Source organism: Chinchilla lanigera, unplaced genomic scaffold (assembly GCF_000276665.1).
Source record: "Chinchilla lanigera isolate Chin_1 unplaced genomic scaffold, ChiLan1.0 scaffold00012, whole genome shotgun sequence".
In the NCBI taxonomy this organism is placed as follows: Eukaryota; Metazoa; Chordata; class Mammalia; order Rodentia; family Chinchillidae; genus Chinchilla; species Chinchilla lanigera.
This window is the reverse complement of record NW_004955413.1, coordinates 30,913,548-30,934,880: the sequence shown is the minus strand read 5'-3', so window position 1 is coordinate 30,934,880 and position 21,333 is coordinate 30,913,548. Positions and strand designations below refer to the sequence as shown.

Sequence of the window (21,333 nt, the reverse complement as noted above, 5' to 3'; positions counted from 1 at the left end):
CAAGGAAACAGCTTCTGAGTGTCCGCACAGAGGACCATGTCCCCAGATGAGGTCCCCGAGGAACAGCATGGACATGCCCTTCCGGAAGGGGCTCTTTTTCACGAGGCTCCAGTATTATCGTGAATGACCTTGTGTGTCACTTTGGGGACTGTAAATACTTCTCAAGTGGACAAAGCAAGTCCCCGATGGTACCGTGGAAATGCCAGCCTGCCTTTCGCGGATAGTGGGGGCTGAGAGGCAAGATGCTCGTGAACGGCGAGAACATGATCCACACCGTACACCAAAAGGCGAAGGTGCCTCAGTCGTTTGCCCCTTTCCGGCAGCGCCTCCTTGCCATGTAATCTGGCAATTAGCCGCCCGCTGAACAATCAGCAACTTTCCCCTAAGAGAGAAAATGAGAAACTCATAGCAGCGGCAGGAACGGCTGAAGCGGGGCCTGCTCCACTTGCTGGAAACATGGGGGAGACTGGCTTCCGGCATCTTGGTTTTAATGATGAGCGGAGTCGACAAGTGCATAAAACATGCACCAACAACCAGGGCACACACGGCCAGCGCGCTGTCCAGATGAGCGTCTTCCTGCAGACTCCCGGCCCCCAGAGTCCTACTTAGACAGGCGGGCTGCCATTTCCTGCAGTCCCCTGGAGGTCAGGCAGCTCCGCAGCCAGCGCTCCCCGCAGCCTCGTGCACCAGCAGCAGACAGCTCTTGCTGTAGCTCATCATTAACAAAACACACCAACAAAAAAGCGCCCATTTGCACGCCTGCAACCACGCACTGCTGTAAGTCACAGATGGCCCTCCAAACCTGTCTTTAAAAATAATAAGCTCCCTCCTGGTACCATAAAGTGTAAATGCCAGAGAAATGTGCCGGCTCGGCAGCTGAGCACCTTCAGAACCGACTTGGGGTGGGGGTGGGAGTGGGGGTGCTGCCAGAGCCTGGGCAGAATTGTGCCTGTCTCTCTTTCAAATCAGCCCATGATGGAAAAAGACACCTTTACTTCTTACGCACTGGGCAGCAAAGGTTTCACAAATCTGTGATTCTTTGTGAGTTCTTTAAAATACATTGCTCTCAAATCCCTGAAGCATCTCTAGGTGATGGACTCGGATTTGCTAAAATTGGGGGTGGAAACCATACACACACACACACACACATTCAAAACGCAACGTTCAGAGGAAGTCTGAAGAAAATCTCTGTAAGCAGCTCAAGTGAATCCAACAGAATGCGATGGCTTCTCAAAGCTAAGTGCGAGTATATGTGTTGGTGTGAGGCTGGGTGCCTTGCCTATGAAATTCGCAACACCTATGAAATTCTCTGTCGCTTTCACCTATTTTTGTCTCGGTCTGCTGAAGAAGGGGACTCGGTGCACACCATGATCTGCACACCCGGCCAGTGCATGAGCACTGTGTTCCGGACCTACAGCAGAAACCTGGGCGCAGCAGAGGCAGGTGCTCACGGCCGACAGGCTCTCCCCGCTTGGCTCGGTCCCAGCCAGGCTGCTTGGGGAGAGTACACAAACTGGCTGTGCTCGCCTCCTCACCTGAAGGACAGCTGTGACAGTGTCCCCCACACACAGCTGCTGCGAGCACAGAGGGAAAGGTGTGGACAGCCCTGCATGGTACCCAGATACAGCCACCTGCTAGAGCTCTAGTCCTGGCTCTGGGGGCTCTGCTGAGAGCCTGCGAGCCCTGTCTGCCCCCGGCACCCAGCACCCGGCTCCCAGACAGTCCTTGCTGATCTTGATAAGAACACGGCCCCACAGGACTGCCTTCCTGAGCAGGGGGCTGAGGCCTCGGAACTCTGGGGGTGGCAGTCAGCCAAGGGTCGGAGCCAGCTACCAGGAACTGCAGGGCTCCTTCACGGACCACCTGTGGTGACAGCTGGCTGACAGAAAATGAGCCTCTGGATTCCCTAGGAGCCCAGCTATCCTGCTCTGCCCCAGGGAGCATTCTCCACCATGGGCAGGGGGAGGTGGCACGGCACCCTCTGTCAGATGGGTGTGCACACTCTCGTTCAGACAGACATGGGCAGGACCACCCACTTACGCCCACCACTGCTGACGCGGGTATCGGCAGCCTGAAGGACGAGGAGGTAACTGAGCGGGGCTGAGGCTGGGGAGCACTGGGGGAAGCAGGAGTCAGGCTGGGCGGGGCTGGAAGGAGGCATCCGGGAGGGACTCAGTGAGAGGCCACACGGGCAGGACAGGACGGCTCTTTGCCTGCAGGCTCCAGGCGGGAAAGGGCAGTGTTCTTGCTGCAGGGAACAGAGGGCTCAGATGCAAGGCTGAGCCCAAGGCCGCACAGCGAAGTAAGATCAGCCGTCAGCTGCCAGGCGGCCTCGTGCCTGCCAAACAAATTGAATCTAAACATGCGCTCAGTCACTGAAGCACCCAACCAGGAAGAGCCCTACACCGAGAACAGGGTTGTAGACAAAGGAGGTCCAAGGACACCCACTCACACAGGGGATGGGGGCGTCCACACCGATGCAGCGATGCGGCGTAGGCGGTGCAGACCACCTCCCTCCAAGGCCCCACCCGCCACCCGTGTTCTCTCCGAAACTCTCGGCCACAGTGCCTGGCCCGCTCCCCGGGGACCAGGACAGCTGCAGACACAGCAGAGAAAGACCAAGCTTGAGCCAGCCCGGACGCTGTGGCTGAGAAGGGTGGGCACACACTCCAGCAGTGCTGCACTCACCCCGGTGCAGCCGTGTGCACCCACCCTGGCTCGTCCCATGCTCAGGCCACCACCTGAGCCACGGGCGGGGTGACATCTGCACCAGGGCTGCTGCTTTACCACCAACCCCAGGCCCTGCCTGGGGCAGAACTTGACAGCCTCTTCGCCGGCCTCCCCGCCTCCTGGGAGCCCAGACAGCCATCCTCCCTCCCTCCCTCCCTGTCCACCGGCCACTAGGACATTCCCGAGACCCCTTCCCCCCTGGAAGCTCACATTGCAGATGAAGATCAAGTCCAGGAAAGGAGAGAGAGAACTGGAGTAACACCGGGGCAGCCCCGCCACCCCCTGCCACCCGGACAGGGAGGGCCCTGCACAGTGTCACTCCAGCCCAGCTCCCACAGGGCCTCCTGAGGTCCCCAGCCTGTCCCCCCACACACACAGTGAGGAGGAGGGTCGGAGGTCTGGTACCAGCTGCTCTGGACTCAGGGCCACAGCAAGGCCTTGGCTGTGAGCCCTACCCCACAAGACCCCACAACTGCACACACACCCTGTGAGCTGCACCCGACACTGCACTGTCCTGCAGGAGGTCTTGAAGAGACTCGCAGCGGAGGCACCCTGGATGAGCCCCGTGTGTGCAGCTCTCAGCCCAGCTCCTGTAACACTCCTCCCCGGCAATCTCCCAGGTGCCTGTTGCTGGCCCCGCCACTTGACTTCAATCAGCAGCAAAGCGCCTTTCTTCTGTTATCACATCAGTGAGGGGGAAATGAATGCTCAGGACTCAACGAGCCTGCGAAGGAACTGGAGCCGCACCGCCGGCATAGCAATGAGCTGCACTGGCAAGGCTCCTGGCAGGCACACGACGGGATGCGAGGAGGCAGATCTACGGGGCAGAAATAACGCAGCCAGGGGCACATGGGCAGGGTGGCGATGAGCAGGCGATGGAGCGGAGGCACCAGACAGAACCGAGTCCTCTGCAGCTGGAGAGGTGCTGCGGGCAGGAGGAGGCTGGGTCCAGGGCGGGCTGCTCACAGCCACAGTCAGCTTGGCCAACAGGTAGCAGTGGGAACCTGTGTCCAACACACTGAGCAGGACCACTTCAAAAGCAAGTGCCGGGAGCACTTTGCTCTGTTCCCAGACAGCAGCCCTCTCCTGTGCAGCGTGGGCTCCCAGCTCCACTGTCTCCACTCTTCCTCCTGGCCCAGAGCACTGCCAGCTCCTGGGAAGCAGCTGTCACCCAGAGGTCCTGCAGTGCTGCCGCTGCTCAGTCCGCACGCCAGGCACCGGCACCTCCAAGTTGGGTGACCCAGGAATCAGAAGGGCCTGCTGGAACCTCAGCTTGCTGCTTGCAGTGGAGAAGCACCAGCCTCGCAGGAACAGTTGCCACTGACGCGGCTCCCTCGTGCCCGCCTCTCCCAACACAGCAGGGGTGGCTTCGGCGTTCCACAGTCACCGCGCCAGCACAGGTGCAGGCTCAGGATGTTGTGCGCAGAAATACTCGCAGCACCTGGAGATCGGGCCTGGAAATGGCCAGCAATGCTGCTCCAGGTCAACTGCGTACATGGAAACAGAGCCTGAAGAGACACCTTGAACCCACACCAACCCCAGGTGCACCCCTCGGAGTTCCCGGGAGGCCTTCTCACAGGCTGCCTTCCCACTGGTGTCTGGAGGCTTGGCCTTCCCATCCTGACTCTAGCAGGGCTGGCAAACCACATGTGCCTGAAAGCCTGAGGTGCTCCTTCTTCAAAGGCACCCACAAAGGCATCCAAGTACTCGCCAAGATCCGCCCTGAAAAAGTGCCTGCCGGCACCAACTCAGGAAGCAGCTCTGCTCACTGAGGTAAAACGTGGCCTTCAGAGGCCAGGACGGACGGCACCTGTGTCCCCTGCTCTGCCTCAGAGTTCTCAGTGGTGCGGGGAGCAGGACTCTGCCACCAGGATAGTGTGCCTGCCCCAGCCACAGCAGGTGAAGACTGCACCAGACTAGATGCTCTGCACTAGGAGGAAGGGGTGACCAAGGAGCCCCACGGAGCTAGGATGGGGTCCCTTCCCAGAACTGGGCTGCAGGGGACACAAGGCAAACAGCCAAGGCCTGAGCCTCCTGAACAGGATGCCACACATGACACACAGAGAAGGTCCAAGTAACAACAGGACAGTAAACCAGGCTGCCCAAGAACGAGCCTCAAGGAGAGGGGGCCGGCAGCCCACGGATCAGTGCCACGTGGTCTCCAGGGTTTAAACTTTGGCCCTAAGACAATGGGCAGGAGGCCATGGCGTCCTTCAGAGGCCCGGCCCATACCGAGGACACCCAGCAGCACAGAGGAGACCCTGGATGGTGTCTGCTCCAACATCACCTCCTGGGGAGCAGCTGCTCAGCACGTCTGTGCCTGGCCAGCAGACGGAGAGCTTGGGGACAAACAAGTGCGGCAGGTACATCGATGGGGCTGCCTGAGAGGCAGCAGGGCAGCACGGCACAGTGCTCAGGTCAGGAGGACACATGCGGTGGAATGGTGGACGCTGCCCTGGTCAGGAGGGCACACGGGCAGCATGGCGAACTCTGCCCTAGTCAGGAAGAAATGCAGAGTGGCATGCCAGATGGTACCCTGGCAGGAAGAGCATGTGGAGGCACTGGCCCAATCTCCAACCACTCAGTCATTTCCTACTGGGCTCCCATGTTGGAAGTGAATGCAAAATGTCCTAAATTCGGAACACCCACACCAAGTGAAGGCTCCCCTGGGACGTCTGCCACTCTCCAGTGAGCCACATGAAGAGTGACCGAGGATCCCTGGTGCAGCACTCACGGGCCCACTGGAAGCCCCCTGGGATCGGCCCTGCCTAGCACCGGTCACTGACACTCAGTGGGCGGGGCTCTGTTCTCCAGTCTCTAGCTCCTCCGATCTCCTCTTCCAGTGAACTCAAAGAACACACTGACAGAAGACAAGCAGGGAGGCCCGCTGGGGACATCACAGAGCACAGGTTTACTGGAACCCGCTCTGTCGGCACTGGCCCCAGCAGCCACGGGGCCCAGGGAGGGCCGTCCCTCCTAGAGAAGCATGCACCTGACCATGATGTCCAGACGCCTGCCCAGCAGCTAGGAGGTTAACGTTCGCAAGTTTCAATACTCACACAGACACAGGAAGCCAATGGGTGGCCCAGGGCACTGTTCTAATGTCACAAAGTCTCGTCACAGTGGCCCCGGGAAGAGAGCCACACAGCCACATGGCAGGGCTGCAAAAGTCACACAGGCAGCCATGCAAGCACTGGCCTCGTTCTCTTGCCATTAACAAAAGGTCACAGAAAATTGGACTGGAAGCCTTGAGAACACTCCCCACGCTAGGGACGTGCGAGGCCAACCTCCTGAAAGCAATTCTTAGGTTAATTTTTCCTGCTGAATTTCTTCCAGAGCACATAAAGATGGAGGCAATTAGCAGGCTACACTAGACCTCAGAAGAGTCTATAAATCAAGGGCTTTGTGGGCAGCAGGTGACCTGCGGGGGCCACCATGCCCACAGACCAGGAGCAGGAGCCTTCCCACCCCTGCGCAGGGCTCCCCACAGCAGCACTGCTCCCGAGCAACAGCAGCCCTCACAACGCTGTGCTGGGGGGCAGTCAGATGACCCCAGGTGCCCCGGGGAGGGTGCTGGCAGGTCAAGGAGACAGGTGGGGCCATGGGGACAGAGCATCTCAAGTCACCCGAGGGGAAGGCTCAGCACTCCGGGGGAGGAGGGAGCCCCTGGTCCTGGCACTGCTAAATGCTCTAGAGCTTCTGTCTTCCTGTTCCTCCTCCGGCAGCTGGTGGCCCTCCAGACCACGCTGCCCTCTGTCCCTGGCTCCCAGAGGCCACAGAGCACTGTCTCTGCAGGAGGCAGGGAGGCCGGCGGCACTGGCCACACGGCCGCGTTCCACAGACACAGTGAGTCCTGACTGGCCGGGCTCTCACAGCAGCATACCGCCACGGTGCACACAGGACCGTGTGTGACAGAAGGACATCAGGAGAGCCAGCGCTGCGTCGGCTGAGGTCACTTAGCCTCTGAAGTCAGCGCACACATGAGATGGGTCTATACGCACCAGCAGAGGGTCCACCCCGGGCACCCTCCCTCCCAGAGGGGCCACCAGGTAGTGACGGCCACAGAACTGGGGTGGCTTGGGGCTGCTGCAGGGCACCCAAGGCTCAGCTGGGACGCTGCTGTGGCATTTGCTTGTTACAGTTTTGTCCCATGGGGCTGAAAGGGATCCAGACTGAGAACAAGGCTGGGGACCCGAGCTCGCTCTCTCACCACTCACCAAGAGGAGGTCAAACCCAAGGGCCTGGGAGGAGGCAGCCGGGGTCAGCTCTGCGCCTTGGCTAAGTTCTCTGGGGGCAGAAGATAAGTGGCGGGGTCAGGCCCACACCACACCATCGTCAGAAGGCCAGGAAACATCCGTGGATCCAACAGGAGGAAACAAACACCCAAGAGCTGCCTTGCCAATGGCGGCCTTGCAGGGTGAATGTTTAAACTACTGAAAAAGAACTCTTTAATCTCTCCTTAGAAAATGTCATTACCATTAAGTTTAACTCCAGAATTAACTAAGCATTCTTGTCTACTTTGAAGCCGGCACAAAGAAATTTATTCCGACTGGTCACCCACTATCGATTACAAGGTGTCACGCCACACCTCTGAGTGACACTGCTGGAGGGAACTGCATGTCTGGGAAATAAGGAGCCCTTTACTTTCTGCCCTGATCAGCTCCTCTGAGGGAAGTCCAGGCTGATCAGACTCCAAGTTACCGAGGGGGACATGACGGGACGACTGCTCCCTCAGTGTACTTCCCTGCAGAATCCAAATGCCTGTTCCTAGGCATCTGCGGTTAACAATCTCTCACCAAATAACTTTCAGAAACAAAGCTGTCGCCAGGCAGGAGGATCACTGCGAGTTTGAGACTAGCCTGGGCTATAAAGTGAGCTCAAGGCCAGCCTGAACTGCGTAGCGACACCCTGTCTCAAAAAGAAAAAAAGAAGACAGACAGACAGAAAGAAAGAAAGCTGTCATCTGTACAAATTTAAACACCAGAGACTGCTGTCCTTTGGATCTGCAATGTCCCCTGGGGCCCCCGTGTTGAAGCCTCCGTCTTCAGCATTGCTGGAGCAGTGGGCACACTAAGGCCGTGGGACAGTCTGTCATCAGGGGGTGAGGATACTGACACCCCAGCTGCTTCCTCTTCCTGTCTTCCGCTTCCTGGCTGAAAGATGAGGAGTTTTGCTCCCCCAGGCCCTCCCACCATGCTGTGCTGCCTCGCCACAGGCCCCCCAGAGTTTCCAGTTCTGGACAGAACCTCCAAAATAAACCTCTCCACTTTATAAGCTGACTACCCCGGGTGTTGGTTAGAGCAACGGAAACCTAACAGAGGCCAAAATGTGCCAATCATTCACCTTGCTCGAGGATGGCTGCGGACTTCGTGCGCAAAGCGAGCTCTCGAGTTGGGCCAGGTCAGGACTGGATGAGAGCTGACTGGGTCCCGGTCCCCACCTGGACAGTCACTCTTTCTGGGACACGTCTGGACCAGACCTCCGGGTCTTCACACTTGGGCAGTGCAGCAGTGAACCTGAGCTGCACAGGGAAGAAGCCGCCTCCTAGTGCCAAGTCGTGAATGAGCTCTGATAGAACCCAAGGCGACTGGAGTACAAAGGAACAACCGCTTAGGGTCCCGGAGGATGTTCTGATACACTCTGTGTCCCCTCTCAGTCCCTAGGACCCTGCCCCCAGACCACTCTGAGGTGGCAGACACCCCTCTCCGGCTCCACCTGCAGACTCAATGCAGCAGTGAGCAAGACTTGCTGAATGTTCTCATTTGAACTCCTGCCCGGCTGACAGTGATGTATGCCTGCTTTCTGCAGGCGGGCAGGCATGAAGAGCTTACACCCTCAAACCTTAATGGGCTTATGAAAAAGGATGTTGTATGGAGACCTGCTTCTCTGGGCTTAGTAGATTAACCCGATCCATCAGTCTCAATGCCGCCTGATTCACAGAATCAGCGCTGCAGGCCCCGGAAGGCTCAGCAGAGCAAAGATGTCACCCAGGCACAGACGGCAGAGGATCCCACGGGGCTCCACTCCGAGCCTATTCTCTGCCCTGGCACCCAAATGCTGAAGGTAACCTCACATGTAGCAGCCCTCCCAGCGTGTCCCTGCACTCTGGAGCCTGCCTTGAGGCACCTTGTGCCACCCCTGCTCAGCTTCGGCTCAGCCTTTCAGGTGTCCCCTGTAGAAGCCGCCTCAGGGCCCCGGGCAGGCGAGGAGCCTAGCTGCACCCCAGCACCTGCCTGGTCCCTGGCATCACACACGGCTATCCCTGCCACGTGTCCCCCTCCAGGTCAGGCGCTTCCTCAGACTCCACAGTGGTCCAGGTCCTGGCAGGCCTCACACAGAGCAGGGGCTCTGCCACAGGCGGGGGGGGGGGGTGGCAGTAGGGTGCATGGAGACAGACGCATCATCTGCAGGCACACCGCCCACGAACACGGAAGAGCATGTGCAGAGCTGACCTGTGTTTCACTACAAATTCCACGCTCTTTCATAGCCTGACACTGATGAGCCAGATCCTGTGCTCAAAATGATTGCTGGGAAGACACCCACTTCCCTTCTCAACTTCTGCCCCCCACAAAAAGCCGTGTGGAAGCACACACGGCACCTAGGCTGGGTGAAGGACACCTAGGTGGCCCCCTGAAGGCGGGGCCGCGTCGAGTCCCAGCGCAGAGCTTCCTCTCCCCCACGGACCCTGTCCACCTCACCCTAACCTTCACTCCTTCCTCCACTGCCCGGAGTGAGCTCCAGCCAGGCCCAGCTGCTCCCACTCAGGGTCCAGCAGGGCCCTCCAGCCCCCCTCTCCAGCCTGCCAGGTCTCTGAATGCTACTTACCCACCCGTGAAGGTGGCAGCTACTATAACCATCCCCTGCCGTGCAGACTGTGCACCCATGGCAGGCTGAGCAATGGTGGCCTCCCCACGCCTGGGGGTGCTGCAGCTCAGGGGCTCGGGCTGTAGTCGAGGTGGCAGCAGGGGCACGGTCAGCTCAAGGTTGGACCCACACAGCTGAGGGTGACCTCGGGCTCCCAGTGGCTGGCAGCTGGGGACCCCTACTCCCCCAGGGGCCTCTAGCTCCTAGGGCGAGACTAAGCAAGGAGGGAGGCCTGGGAAGAGCGTCTGCTGCTCCCGCCACCTCTAGCACGAGGACAGGTCTGTTCCAGATGCCCAGCACATCCAGACTCATCCTCAATCCCCAGCAAGTCCTGGGACCCATTTTCCAGACACAAGGTACAGAGAGGCTGGAAGGCCGAGTTTTCAGATGCACAAGGCCTGTCTGGGACTGCTGCCCGCCCACCACTTCTCAGGCTAGCTCTGTGTGCCCCACTGAGGGTGCCAGGCCGTCCTCCACGTCTCCCCCGCCCCTCCATCCCAGCACTGACCCTGCTGCCTCCGATCCACCCTGGCAGGCAGCCTGCCGCTGGCGAGCAGAGCTTCAGGCCCCGTGTCCTGGCCTGGCTGCCCATGGCTCCTCTGGGTTGCAATACTCTTCTCCTAGGCCCTCCCCAAAGCTCTGTGTCCCCACTTCAGGGCCACCCCCACCTCAGTGCCCATTTCCCCAAGAGCAACTGTGCGTCCTGGGGAGCTGAGGGTGAATGACCTCCTGGGTTGGTGCTAGGCTCTCTCACTGGGACGTGCACCCTTTGAGGGCAGGGGCCCCCTCTTTTCTGAGGCTGCACCCCAATGCCAATGTCAGGGCCACACCCAGCACAGCCACTCAGGAAACACAGGAGTGCTGAATGACAGCAACCAGGACGGAGCTCTTTCCTGAGAGATGCCAGGGTCCTCTCCCCTACACGGCCTCTAACCAACCCACTCCATGGATGGTGAGGCCCAGAGGAAAATGAGTAAAACTGGCCAGGAGATGGTCTGAGGATGTGCAGCAGACCCTCAATGCAGACCCTCCCAGCAGCAACTGACAGGATTCCAGGAAGTGGGGAGCAGCAGGTAGCTGACATTCAACAGACCCGTCCTGACTCTTGCTTGCCCCTGGCTGGCAGTGCCAGGTGATACAAAGAGCTGTGTCTTAGAAATGGCACAGCCAATGCCAGGCCCTTGGGCTCAGCAGGAACCCAAGCAGATGGCTCTTCCATGCACAGAGGTCCAGGATAACCACTCCCCGGGACATAGACTGCAGGACGCCACAGGCCTAGACCCCTGCCACAGGGTCTCCGCTGGTACAGGCGCCAAGGGTGCTGTGAGCAGAGCCAGGAGGTGTGGACTAAGGGGGCCGGGCCCTGGCTCCAGCCCTGCTCCTCCATGCACTGCCTGGGATAGCCAAGAGCCTGAACCCCATTCTCATGGCCGCTTAGAGAGCCAGGGGCCCTCAAGGGAGTCAGAGACAGAAAGGAGCACAGAGGCATGAAAGGGAGGGAAGTCCTGGGCAAGGTACGCTGGCTCTGAGACCCCAGCTCCTCTTTCTAGAGAACCTGGGTGCCCGCGACCACAGCTCGTGCACAGCTCCGCAGTGTACAGGACAGTCACCGTTGTGCTGGGAAGTCCTCCACGTCATGCCGACTCCGAGCTCTGCCCAGGCCCTGCCCCGGCTCCGGGTTGGAAGGTGAGTGCCGTCAGGACTGTACTGTCTGCCCAAGTCTGCAGCTGCTTTCATGCTGGAGCAGCACAGCAGTCATGCAAAGCCCACAGGGCCCTCTCCAGTGCTCACAGAAAACCTCAGCCAGCCGACAGGGCACTTTCACCCCGTCCTAACAGAATTCCCAGGAAGCAGAGTGAGCCTCAGGAAATGTGACCTGCCCCATGATCCACAGGAAGACCCCCTGCCAGCTGGAGGTCACTGTCGCCATCCAAGATGCTGTGGGGAAAGAAGACCCACTGGGACTTGGGGAAGTATCCACTAACCCCTTTCTTAGAGGATCCAAATCCACTGGCTCAAGGCGGGTGACGTGGAGCTCACTGCAGCCAAAGGTCCGACAATTCCTCTCCCATCCAGCCACCTGTGCAGCTCGGAGTGTAGGACTCGCCCACCAGCAGGAGTGCTCTGGCCCTGGGGGGGCAGTGGCCATGCCCTCAGAGGAGGAGAGATAGCAGAGAAAGAACCAGACTCCAAGCCTAGGGAGCCAGGCTGCACGTCTTCCCACCAGGCTGCGTGGGACAGCCTTGGGGTCTGAGCAGTACTAGTGTCGCCATTAAAATGCAAGTAGCCTCCTGGATATCACTAAAAAGGAGCTTAACAAATGTCTCCAGCCACATGAAGTCATAGCGCAATGCTCATCAAGCAAAAGGAAATTTCCCTTTCCTTAGAAAGACTCATTAGGTCCCAGGAAAGGTAAAGGCTCCAAGGATTTCCCTCATTTACGACAGCTGTCTTATGTCCCGAGTCCTCAGAGGGAGCGCAGGGCGAGCCCTCTCAAGCAACACAGCTCGGCGCCTGGCAGCACACGCTGAGCCCAGTGGGGTGGGCGATCTCAGAGGAGGTGGTAGGCGCCAAGATGGACACAGAAACTGCAGGGCCCAAGAGCCCAGCCGCTGCTCACTCACCGCAAACAACAGAGGAGGAACGAGGTACAACCTAACCCCAGTGTGATTATCACAGGTGCTGGTCTCTGGAACTCACAGCAAAGACACCTCAGTCGCAGAGCCCAGCCTGAGAGCTGCTGACGCTCTTTGTCATCCCAGGGCAAGTCACAGTGGCACCTTCACTTCTGAGTCGCAGCCTCCCCACCCAGTGACGCCATCCCTCCCTCCCTCACATTGCCCAATGTGCCCAGCAGCATCCAAGGGCCTTGGCTCTCCCACCAGGGAGCCACCCTCTGGGGCTCCACCTTCCCCTGTGTCCATCTGCCGTCCTCCCTCACAGCATGCCCACCGCCATCAGCACACGGTCCCCTCCATCCAGGCTGGGTGCCGCCAGTCCCTCCCACCTGCCCTGTCCGTAGCTGTCCACCTGTCAACAGGAGGGAAGGGACCCTTTCAGGAACGTGCTCTGCCCTGTTCTGCCCTGCCTCCACAGTGCGCTCCCCTCCAGCAGACACATGGAGAAGGCTGGGGTCTCCCTGACTGCAGGAACCAGCACATGGTTTGTGACACAAGCACATGGTTTGTGTCTCGGTGGTCCAGGGGTGCCCCCCCCAACAGAACTGGACTGTGTGCGAGTATGCATGCCCATGTGTAGCCAGGCTCTGTCCAAGTCCTGCCCAGTGGGGGAGTCTGCTGCTGGTCACTGACTCTGCTGGAGGTTCGGCCTACCAGGCCTCCAGAGGTCATGTGCTGCCCGGAACACGGGTGGGACAGCAGATGCAGCTCCTGGAGCTTAGAGCAGCTAGAGTGGGAGCCCACGTCAAGGGCAAAGCTCGGAGTTGGGGTGATGTCACCAAGTGGGAGCCTTGTACGTGGGGTTCCCAGAGACAGGGACCACGCATCACGGCCATGCTGATAAGGGGAGGGCGCGGTGCTCAGCCCAGCGAGCTCTAAGCAGAGAGTGGAGAGAGCACTCATGTCTGGTGCCCCTCACCTGGCAGGGGCCCCTAAAGTCTAAAGCTCCTCGAAAGAGCCCCCAAGCCACCTTCCTGCAACAAAGTCACCTGTAAGGCCATATGGAGGAAAGAGGGGGTAGGTGGCTGCATTCCGGGAGAAGCACCTACACCCCAGTGACAGGCACCCTGCCAGGGATCAGCACAGGGACGCCAGCCACACCAGGGAGCGGCCTGCTGCCAACAAACTATGTCCTCACCAACTCAGAAGGCGACAGTACTCAAGGGCTAAGAAAGGACCTGATGATAATTAAGTCAGCGCAGGCAGCTGGGACCCCATGTGCAAGGACACTGTGCTCCCATGAAGAAAGGCCTCCTGAGGACAGAGCGCGGCGGCAGCCCGGCTCACACCTGTCTCAGACTTCTGGCCTCCAGAACGCCAGTAACAGGGTACAGCTGAGGCTCAGGGCTTCCGGGACAGCGGGAACCGAAGGGCACAGGAAGGAGCAGGGAGAGGGTTCAGGGCGGGGTGCCCAGTCTCCCCAGGGCAAACTCTTAAATGACCCAGCTGAAGGGCCGAGATGGACAGGCTGGTAAGCTGTCCCTGAAGGCCCTTGTCATGCCCCAGGACTCCATCCGGGTCCTGCGTGACGTGCAGTCCCGTCTCCTCAAGCTCCTCCGGGTGGGGACGGTCTCTCATGCTGTCTTTGTACCAGAGGAGCTTGGCACTTCTGAGGCTTGCCGGTCACTATGTTCTAGAAAGTAATTTCTCAGGGATTTGCCTGGCATCTTATCATCCGTCCACAGTGATGGGCTTGGGGAGGACGATCACAGAGGAAAGCGCCCTTCGCGTCACAGCAGTCAAGGGCACCTGCGGCCGGCTGCTCACTCTGGTGCTGGCGTTGGTTGGCCCGCTGAGGGGTGTGTGTCAGCATCTCCCCTACGTGACAAACACGCGCACTGTGCCCTTTGGGGAAAAGTCCCCTCGCACAGCCCAATTAAGGGGCCTACTCTGCACAAGCAATCTGTCCCCTCCCCCTTTACCAACCGATTCAGCCACGGGTTTCTGTCCGTACGGATTCGCACATCCATGTTTTACTCTATGGGCTACAGGGCACTTCCACTTTGCGTGCTGGCCCCAACGGTTCTGCTCTGGCCCCTGAGGCACGTGGCTGCCTGTGCTCTTCCCCCCAGCTCCAGGCTCAGCCCCAGCAGCAGCCACTGCTCGGGAGCCCGGGTTCCTCGGCCTGCTCAGCGGTATCAGAATCCGCGGGAAGTGCCCGCTGCTGCAGAGCTTGGTGGCCTCTGGGCCCCTCGCAGGCTGCAGGCCCACTGAGATGCCTGTCCTCGGATGAGGGCCGCGCCTGACCTGTGGAGACAGCAGCTCCCCAGCAGAGCCTCTGGACAGCTGCAGTCCGGACGGCCACCAGGACAGCCCAGCCCAAGGCTGTCCCCTCTCCTGCAGGGTTCTCCCACACAGACAGGAGACAACAGCCCAAACCAGCACCTGGGAGCTGGGGTCACAGTGAAGACAGGGAAGACTGAGCCAAGTGTGCCTGAGGGGGCCCTCACCAGGCTGCCTGAGCCAACAGGGCTCACCTGCAGCACTGACAGCAATGTTCCTCCTTGGCCAGACCCTCTGCTCAGACCCCAGGAGCAAGCGCAGCTCCAATCGCACTACTCAGGCTCGACAGGTGCACCGCTGTTCAATTCTAAGCACCGCTGCGTCCGTTCCTGTCAATCCCACACATGCTCTTATCCACTCCCTCAGCCGCTGCTTACAGCCCAGGCACTCTGAGAACCAGCCTAGGGGCAGGCAGGAGGGGGCAGATCATCGCAAAATACACCCAACAGGAAAGCCTGGCTGAACTCGTGAGGACAATGCATTAAGAAAGGCCTGATGCAATGCTACAGCTGAGCCCAGCCGCAAAGGAAACAAGTCCAAGATGCCTTCCATGTGCAGGAATGGGTCTGCAGGGGCTCGGGTGAAGCTGGCACCCATGTTCCATGGAAGCCCCTGGTGGTGGCTTTGCTGCTGGACTCTCCTGGGAGTTGGGGCCACTGGCCTGGCAGAGGCCCACTGCACCAGCACAGGCTCCTATGCGGACCCCACAAAGCCCCCGGGGGCTGACTCCTGGTGATCCCTTGACGCTGACAATGCACCTCATTCAGCTGTCTAGTCCAGGCACCAGGCAGGGAACGGGCTTCTTAACATTCCTTTGCACACACATGTCTAAGCTGATTTTAAGCTGTCCCATAAGGGGTTAAAGAGTTACTGAAACCTGTAATGGCCCAACTAATAAACACCCCAGTTTAGGGGAGAGTAATCACCCGATTGCTATCCTATGATTACTACGTGTTTTCATTGCCAAAAGACGCAATACAATTTCATGGTTACTTGGCCCTGTAAAATAGAAATACCCCCAATTTTTAAGATATGAAAAGGTTTATGACCAGGGTACTGTCAGTTCAAGAATGAGGCCATGGGACAAATGAGTCAATTCATGACAAAATTTAATTTCAGGGAAATTAACTCAATAAAGAGGCCATAATTGTACTCAAAGTTTTAATACCTATTAGGAGTTTTAGGGAAGTGGCACAGCTCATGGACAAGCCAATTGGTCTTCCAGCTCCTCAAAGTGCAACTGGCTTAACACCTAATTTATGCATAATGGGGACGGTATTACAAGGAACTCTGTGTTTAACGAGGGGGCCTGGGTCCTGAATAGCCTACCAATCACAGATATGGAAAGTGTTTGCAATTTATAGGATATTAAGTTTTGCTTCCTGTAGTCCTGCAGCCAGCCGATCAATGGCACTAGACTGACGGCCACTTTAACCAAATAGCCCCAGGTACGACTTCACGTCCTAACTAATGTTATTGGGCAGAAATTCAGCAGCTGCCACGTACGCAGCAAGGCGAAGCCCACCGAACAATAAGCACTTCTGTGAGCAGCACGAACAGGACAAGCTACAAAATGTCTAAACACAAAGACTCAGAGCCACAGAACGCTACGGCCACTGTGGGCACAGGGCCAGCAGCCCGGGTCAGGAGCAGAGCTCCGGGCTGTTGTCCGAGACGACCCTTGTGGAAACAAGCTCAGCATAAAGCACTGCAGCACAGGGGCCCAGCAGCACCCTGTCCTGTGGGAGGCGCACATCATCTAGACCCCTGCCCTCAAGGGAGGGCACACAGGAATGAGGGACTGCACAGGCTCTGGCTGCTCTAGCGTCTCCCATCTCCCACTGCCATCCTCAGATACCCATGCGCAAAGCCCAGTGCTGGAGCGCGGCCCATTGCCTGGGACTCACACTGCCTTACACAAGGCCTGGAGCTCAGAGCTCCCACTCACATCCAGCTCCCAGCACCGTCTCCCCAGGCAGCACCCTTTACAAAGCAAGCAGCCCACACTGGACTGCACTCCTCCGGGGCGGGAAGCACCCGACTCTCCACGTGCAAGGAGCCACGCACTTCTTCCCGGACCACTGCAGGGGTTCAACTCCTACCACACATAATGGTCCCCGCTGCTGGTAAGTGAGGACAAAGGCCAGCACCTAAAGCCGAGGCATGGGCCCAGCTTCTGCAGAAACCTTGAACAAAGTGAGAAGGTGTGAGAACAAGCAACAGACACACAGGGAAAAAGGTGGTTTGTTCCAGAAAACTCAATCTCCTCAAGGAATGGATTTCATCAAGACTGGTGGAAAGTAGAAAATTTCGTATTGCACTGAATCTGTCTGCAATGTCTTGGGTCGTCGTTGTAAGTAACTCAAAACACGGACAGTGCATGAGTCCTGAGTGTGAGGCTGGGGCAGAAGCTGCACAAACGTGTGGAGTTACAGGCATTCCTCACCCTACGCCTGGGACTGGGCTCTGATTATAAACTGCTAGCGAGCAACAGGACACGGTCGCCACCCAGGCAGGGTAAAATCCAGAGGCAAAGAGAACAACACGAAGTCCCTTTCCCTGCTCTACACACGGTCAGATGACAAGGAGACCGGACACAGACTTGCAAAGGACCATGTTTGAACTGAGAGGACGCTTTGAAGGTGAAATCAAATGCAGTACAGTGGCAGAGCAGACATCGCAGGGAGGCCTGGGGTGGGAGGGGACTTACCCAGTAGGGAGGGAGGGAAGGGCTCACCTGGCAGGGAAGGCGGAAGGGCTCATCTGTAGGTGAGGAGGGGGAAGGGAAGTCTCACCCAGCAGCCGGGGGTGCTCACCTGGTAGGTGTCCCACAGGCGGATGGTGCAGTGCAGAGGCAGCTCCCGCATCAGCAGGTTGTTCATCCAGCGGAAGGCGAACTGCAGGTAGTGTACCTCGTGCTGGTCCAGGTGCTGGTGGACGGGTTCTGCATGGAGCAAACACAGCCACAGGCGTCAGGGAGCCTCTAGATCCCGGGGTACCAGGTCACTTGTCCTCGAGGCTCCATGCCTGCCTCAGAACCCCACCCCATCACCAGTGCAGCCCAAGCACAACATCAGGGGGCAGAGAACCATCCTCTAAATGAAGGCCTCAAAGCTCACTCCTGCTCAAGGGCATGAGCGGTGCGGGAGACGGTGATCACGACAGGCGGGCTCTGGGTTCCAGCTCTGGGCACCCTGAACACGGCTGGGCCTGGCACAGTCAGGTGTCACCGTCACTCCCAGAAGCTTGAGCCCACATGGGCTGCGTGGTCTCTCTTCTCCTCAGGCTTTGGGCAGCAACTCAAAGTCTATGCCTAAGATTCCCAGCCCTGCCTCAGCCTCCTCTGCTGAGCTGTGGATGCCTGCAGAGCCTGGAGATGCCCAGGCCCCTGCACTCCTACAAGCACCTGCCAGGGGCACAGGTTCTGGTGGCCAGGGGACCACACTCCTGTTCCCTGCCTTCTGCCAGTGCAGGGCTGGGAAGGACAGGTGTTGTCTCATAAAAACAAACCAGTGGGGCTGAATTGCTGTGGACCACCAATCCAGATGTGGTTTTCAAACCAGGGCCCACCCAGGGCTGCCAGGAGGGCTCCCTGCATGCCCCTCTCCTGTGACAGGCCTTCTGCTCTACTTTCCCTCCCGTGACGCCTACCTTCCCCCCACCCGCCCTGGGAATGGACGGTGAGAAGATTACGGGGCGCCCAAAGCTCCCGAAGACAGTGCCGGAAATGGTGAACAAAGAAGCACAGGACCGAGGTCGTGTTCTGCTGTTCACTGCTCTGCTTTACTCAGATCTCTGGCACCTTACGGTATTTCAGAAACGAGGCTTCCGCCCCAAGGAGGGATGGGGCTGGGAGGCGCCCTCACAGACTCCAGGGGCTCAGGCAGCAGTGCGTGGGGCCTCTCTGAGCTCCAGGGCTGAGGCAGTTGCGGGGAGACACTGCCCACGAGACAGCAGGCCCTGCCAGACTGGCCCAGAAAGTGAGACAACCACTCAGGTCTGGCGCTCTATGCTCCCCGTCTGCCTCCTCCTCCAAACCATGTTGACCTCCGCAGACCTGAGCAGGCTGGGGGTGGACACCTGCAGGCTGTGCCCCTGGGGTTCATGTGCTGGAGCTCAGGTCACTGCCCATGGAGGAGCTACTGTAGTTCTCCAGGGTGCTGCCTGGTGCTCAACACAGGGTGCTGTGACAACAAGCCTGGTCATGCCCAGCTCCCCACCTCCTGCCCTGCAATGTGATCCCCTGTGGAGGACCACCCGGGTGACTCTCCTTGAAGGAGGAGGAACTGCCTCCACTCTGGCTGAGCCTGACCCTATTTCCAGGTACTGGCATGTACAGAGTTGGCTGGGACTTTTCCTTATCCCTTCAATTGGCTTTAAGCGATGCATATTGGTCTAGCCAAGGTGCTGATGGTAGTCTTTGGAGATGGCAGGCGTGTTTCCCTGGATCCCCACTGTTCTCATGAGTGAGCTGGGATGAGGCGGACTGTGTGAGGCAATGCTCCATGCTGCTGTTGGCTGGGATCAAGCCTTGGGAATAGAGGCTATGTCTTCCTGAGGTTTCAAATATTACACATCAGAGCTGAAGCACCGACCCCAAAACATTAGATGCTACTCAACTGTCTTATGCAGATTACTCTTTCTGCACATCCTTCTCTCTGCATACAGCACAGGCGATTTCAGGCCAGGGAGGAGGCTCAGTGGTAGTGCACCTGCCTAGCATGTGCAAGGCCCTGGGTTTGATCCCCCAAGCAGAAAGAAAAAAGAGAGTGAGAGAGAATAGGAGAGTGAGAACGAATGTCAAAATTATTTCTGGCCTAAAATTATCTACAGCTACAAAACGAAACTGATGGCAAGTCTCAAGGGCCCCGAGGTGGCTCCTCGTCAGGCCTGACCCCGCCCAGTTCCCAGGCACCGATGGCGGCCCTGGCCGCGGCCCGGCACACCGAGGAGGGGCTCCAGCCGACACGAAATTCAAGTCTGATGAACAGTTGAAACCAGCAGTTTAAAAAATGACAGAATTTACTGAACAAGGTTGTTTAACACAGAAAAAAGAGGGCCGAGCTGTCATGAATATGCAGTTGGCTGCTCCTGCACGGGAAGGGCAAGCCCGAATGACTGGGACAGCTCCGGAGAGGAAGCCAGGAGAGGGTGGGTGATATGTGCTGCCTAGCAGGTGCGGCCCAGCAGGTGGCCCCTCATCTCCACAGCCAGGCCCAGCCTGCGCTCTGCATGAACATCTGGCCACCGGAGTCCCACGCCCAAACTGGCTGGTGCAGCTCCTCAGCTCCCCATGGCCATGAGCAGTGTGGGAGCCAATAGCCTGCGCACTCCCGACCCCCACCCCACCCCCCCATCACGGAGCCACCCATTGCCCCTGGGCAGCCACTCAGATGTCCACCCACACTGCCATGGCGGGATCTCACCACGGCAGCAGGGGGCCGAGCACGTTTAGCAACCCAGACTCGGGGAGGATTCTGCCCTTCACAAGTGCAGGTTCAAGTGGGTTGTTTATACTGGGATACAGAACCCCTCTGTCACCCCATGTCACCTCTGTGTCACCTTCAAGACACATGCGCACATCCACTCCTTCCCTCCACCCACACACCCACCCTGCGCATGGTCTGCCGGTGGGGAATCAGGCCCAGTCTGCAAGGTTGGGCCACTGACCAAGCCTTCCCCAGACCCTGCACAAGGCACAGGCTTGAGTGACACTGCCAGGTCTTCCCTAAAGACCAAGACTCAGGCCAGGGATTTAGCTCAGTGGCACAGCACCCGCTTGGCAAGCACGAGGTCCTAAGTTTGATTCCAGGTACCAAAAAAAAATAAAATAAAGACCAAGACTTCCCCAAGGGCAGGACCTTGTCCCCTGGAAACTGGAAGTGGGCGGTACCTGCTCCACAGGGAGCACTGACATCTTTGTTAAATGAGCAATCTTATTTTTTTTTGCCTTTTTCGTTTTTTGAGACAGGGTCTTGCTATGTAGTTCAGATTGGCCTTGAACTCACAGGGATCCTCCTGCCTCAGCCTCCCAAGTGCTAAATGAGCAGTCTGATGCCAGGGCCTCTCTCAAGAGACAGGGAAGAGGGTGACAGGGAAGAGCACAATGCTGCTGGGATGTACAAGCAGACAGCAGAGGTCCCCAGCCCTGCTGCAGCACCAGCGGCCCACCCACGGAGAAGGTCAGCACCCAGACCTGGAGAGCAAACAACTCTAACACGTGCCCAGGAGGCAGCCGGCGGCTTCCTACGGCAAACTGGCCAGAAACAGCTCTGAAAAATTGAACACATATTTCTGGAGCATCTGCCACTGAAGTAACTTAGTGAAACAAAACAAAATTTAACCCTTTCTGCTTTGCTTTCAGACCCAAAAGTGGCAGGCGAGCAGAGCACGTGGCCCGCCTCAGTGGTGCTGACTCGGCGAGAAGGAGGCCCCACCACCCAGAGCGCGGCACCGGCCACCCTGCACCCAGCTCCTGGGTGCGGCCACACTCCCCTCGCCCTGGCCCTGGGGGACCCTCGCCCCTCGGCGGTGAGGCAACCTGTCCAAAGACGCACCGACGTAGCAGTAGAGCTAAGACCACCCAGGCTTCCCCTCTGCGACCTCAAAACACCATGAGTCTCTGGGAACCAGCACCTGGACACCACGTCACCCCCCTGCCAAGTAAAGCACACGGCGTTTCCAGCAGTGACCAGAAAAGCAGGTGCAGCACAGCCCTCAAGGACACAGCGGGGCCAGGGACCCGCCAGGGCCCTCCACAGGCCAGGCCGCCCCAGGG

General features: G+C 58.5%; 1 protein-coding gene across 2 annotated transcripts in view; it reads right to left on the bottom strand.

The window, feature by feature from the left end:
- The window catches only part of Tbc1d22a (TBC1 domain family, member 22A), a 315,353-nt gene that overhangs the window by 90,904 nt on the left and 203,116 nt on the right, over window positions 1-21,333 (bottom strand). For both annotated transcript variants that reach the window (XM_005379521.2, XM_013511615.1), the window contains exon 11: window positions 17,372-17,499. In XM_005379521.2, the coding sequence (XP_005379578.1) occupies window positions 17,372-17,499 (128 nt within the window). The remainder of the gene's footprint in view (window positions 1-17,371; window positions 17,500-21,333) is intronic.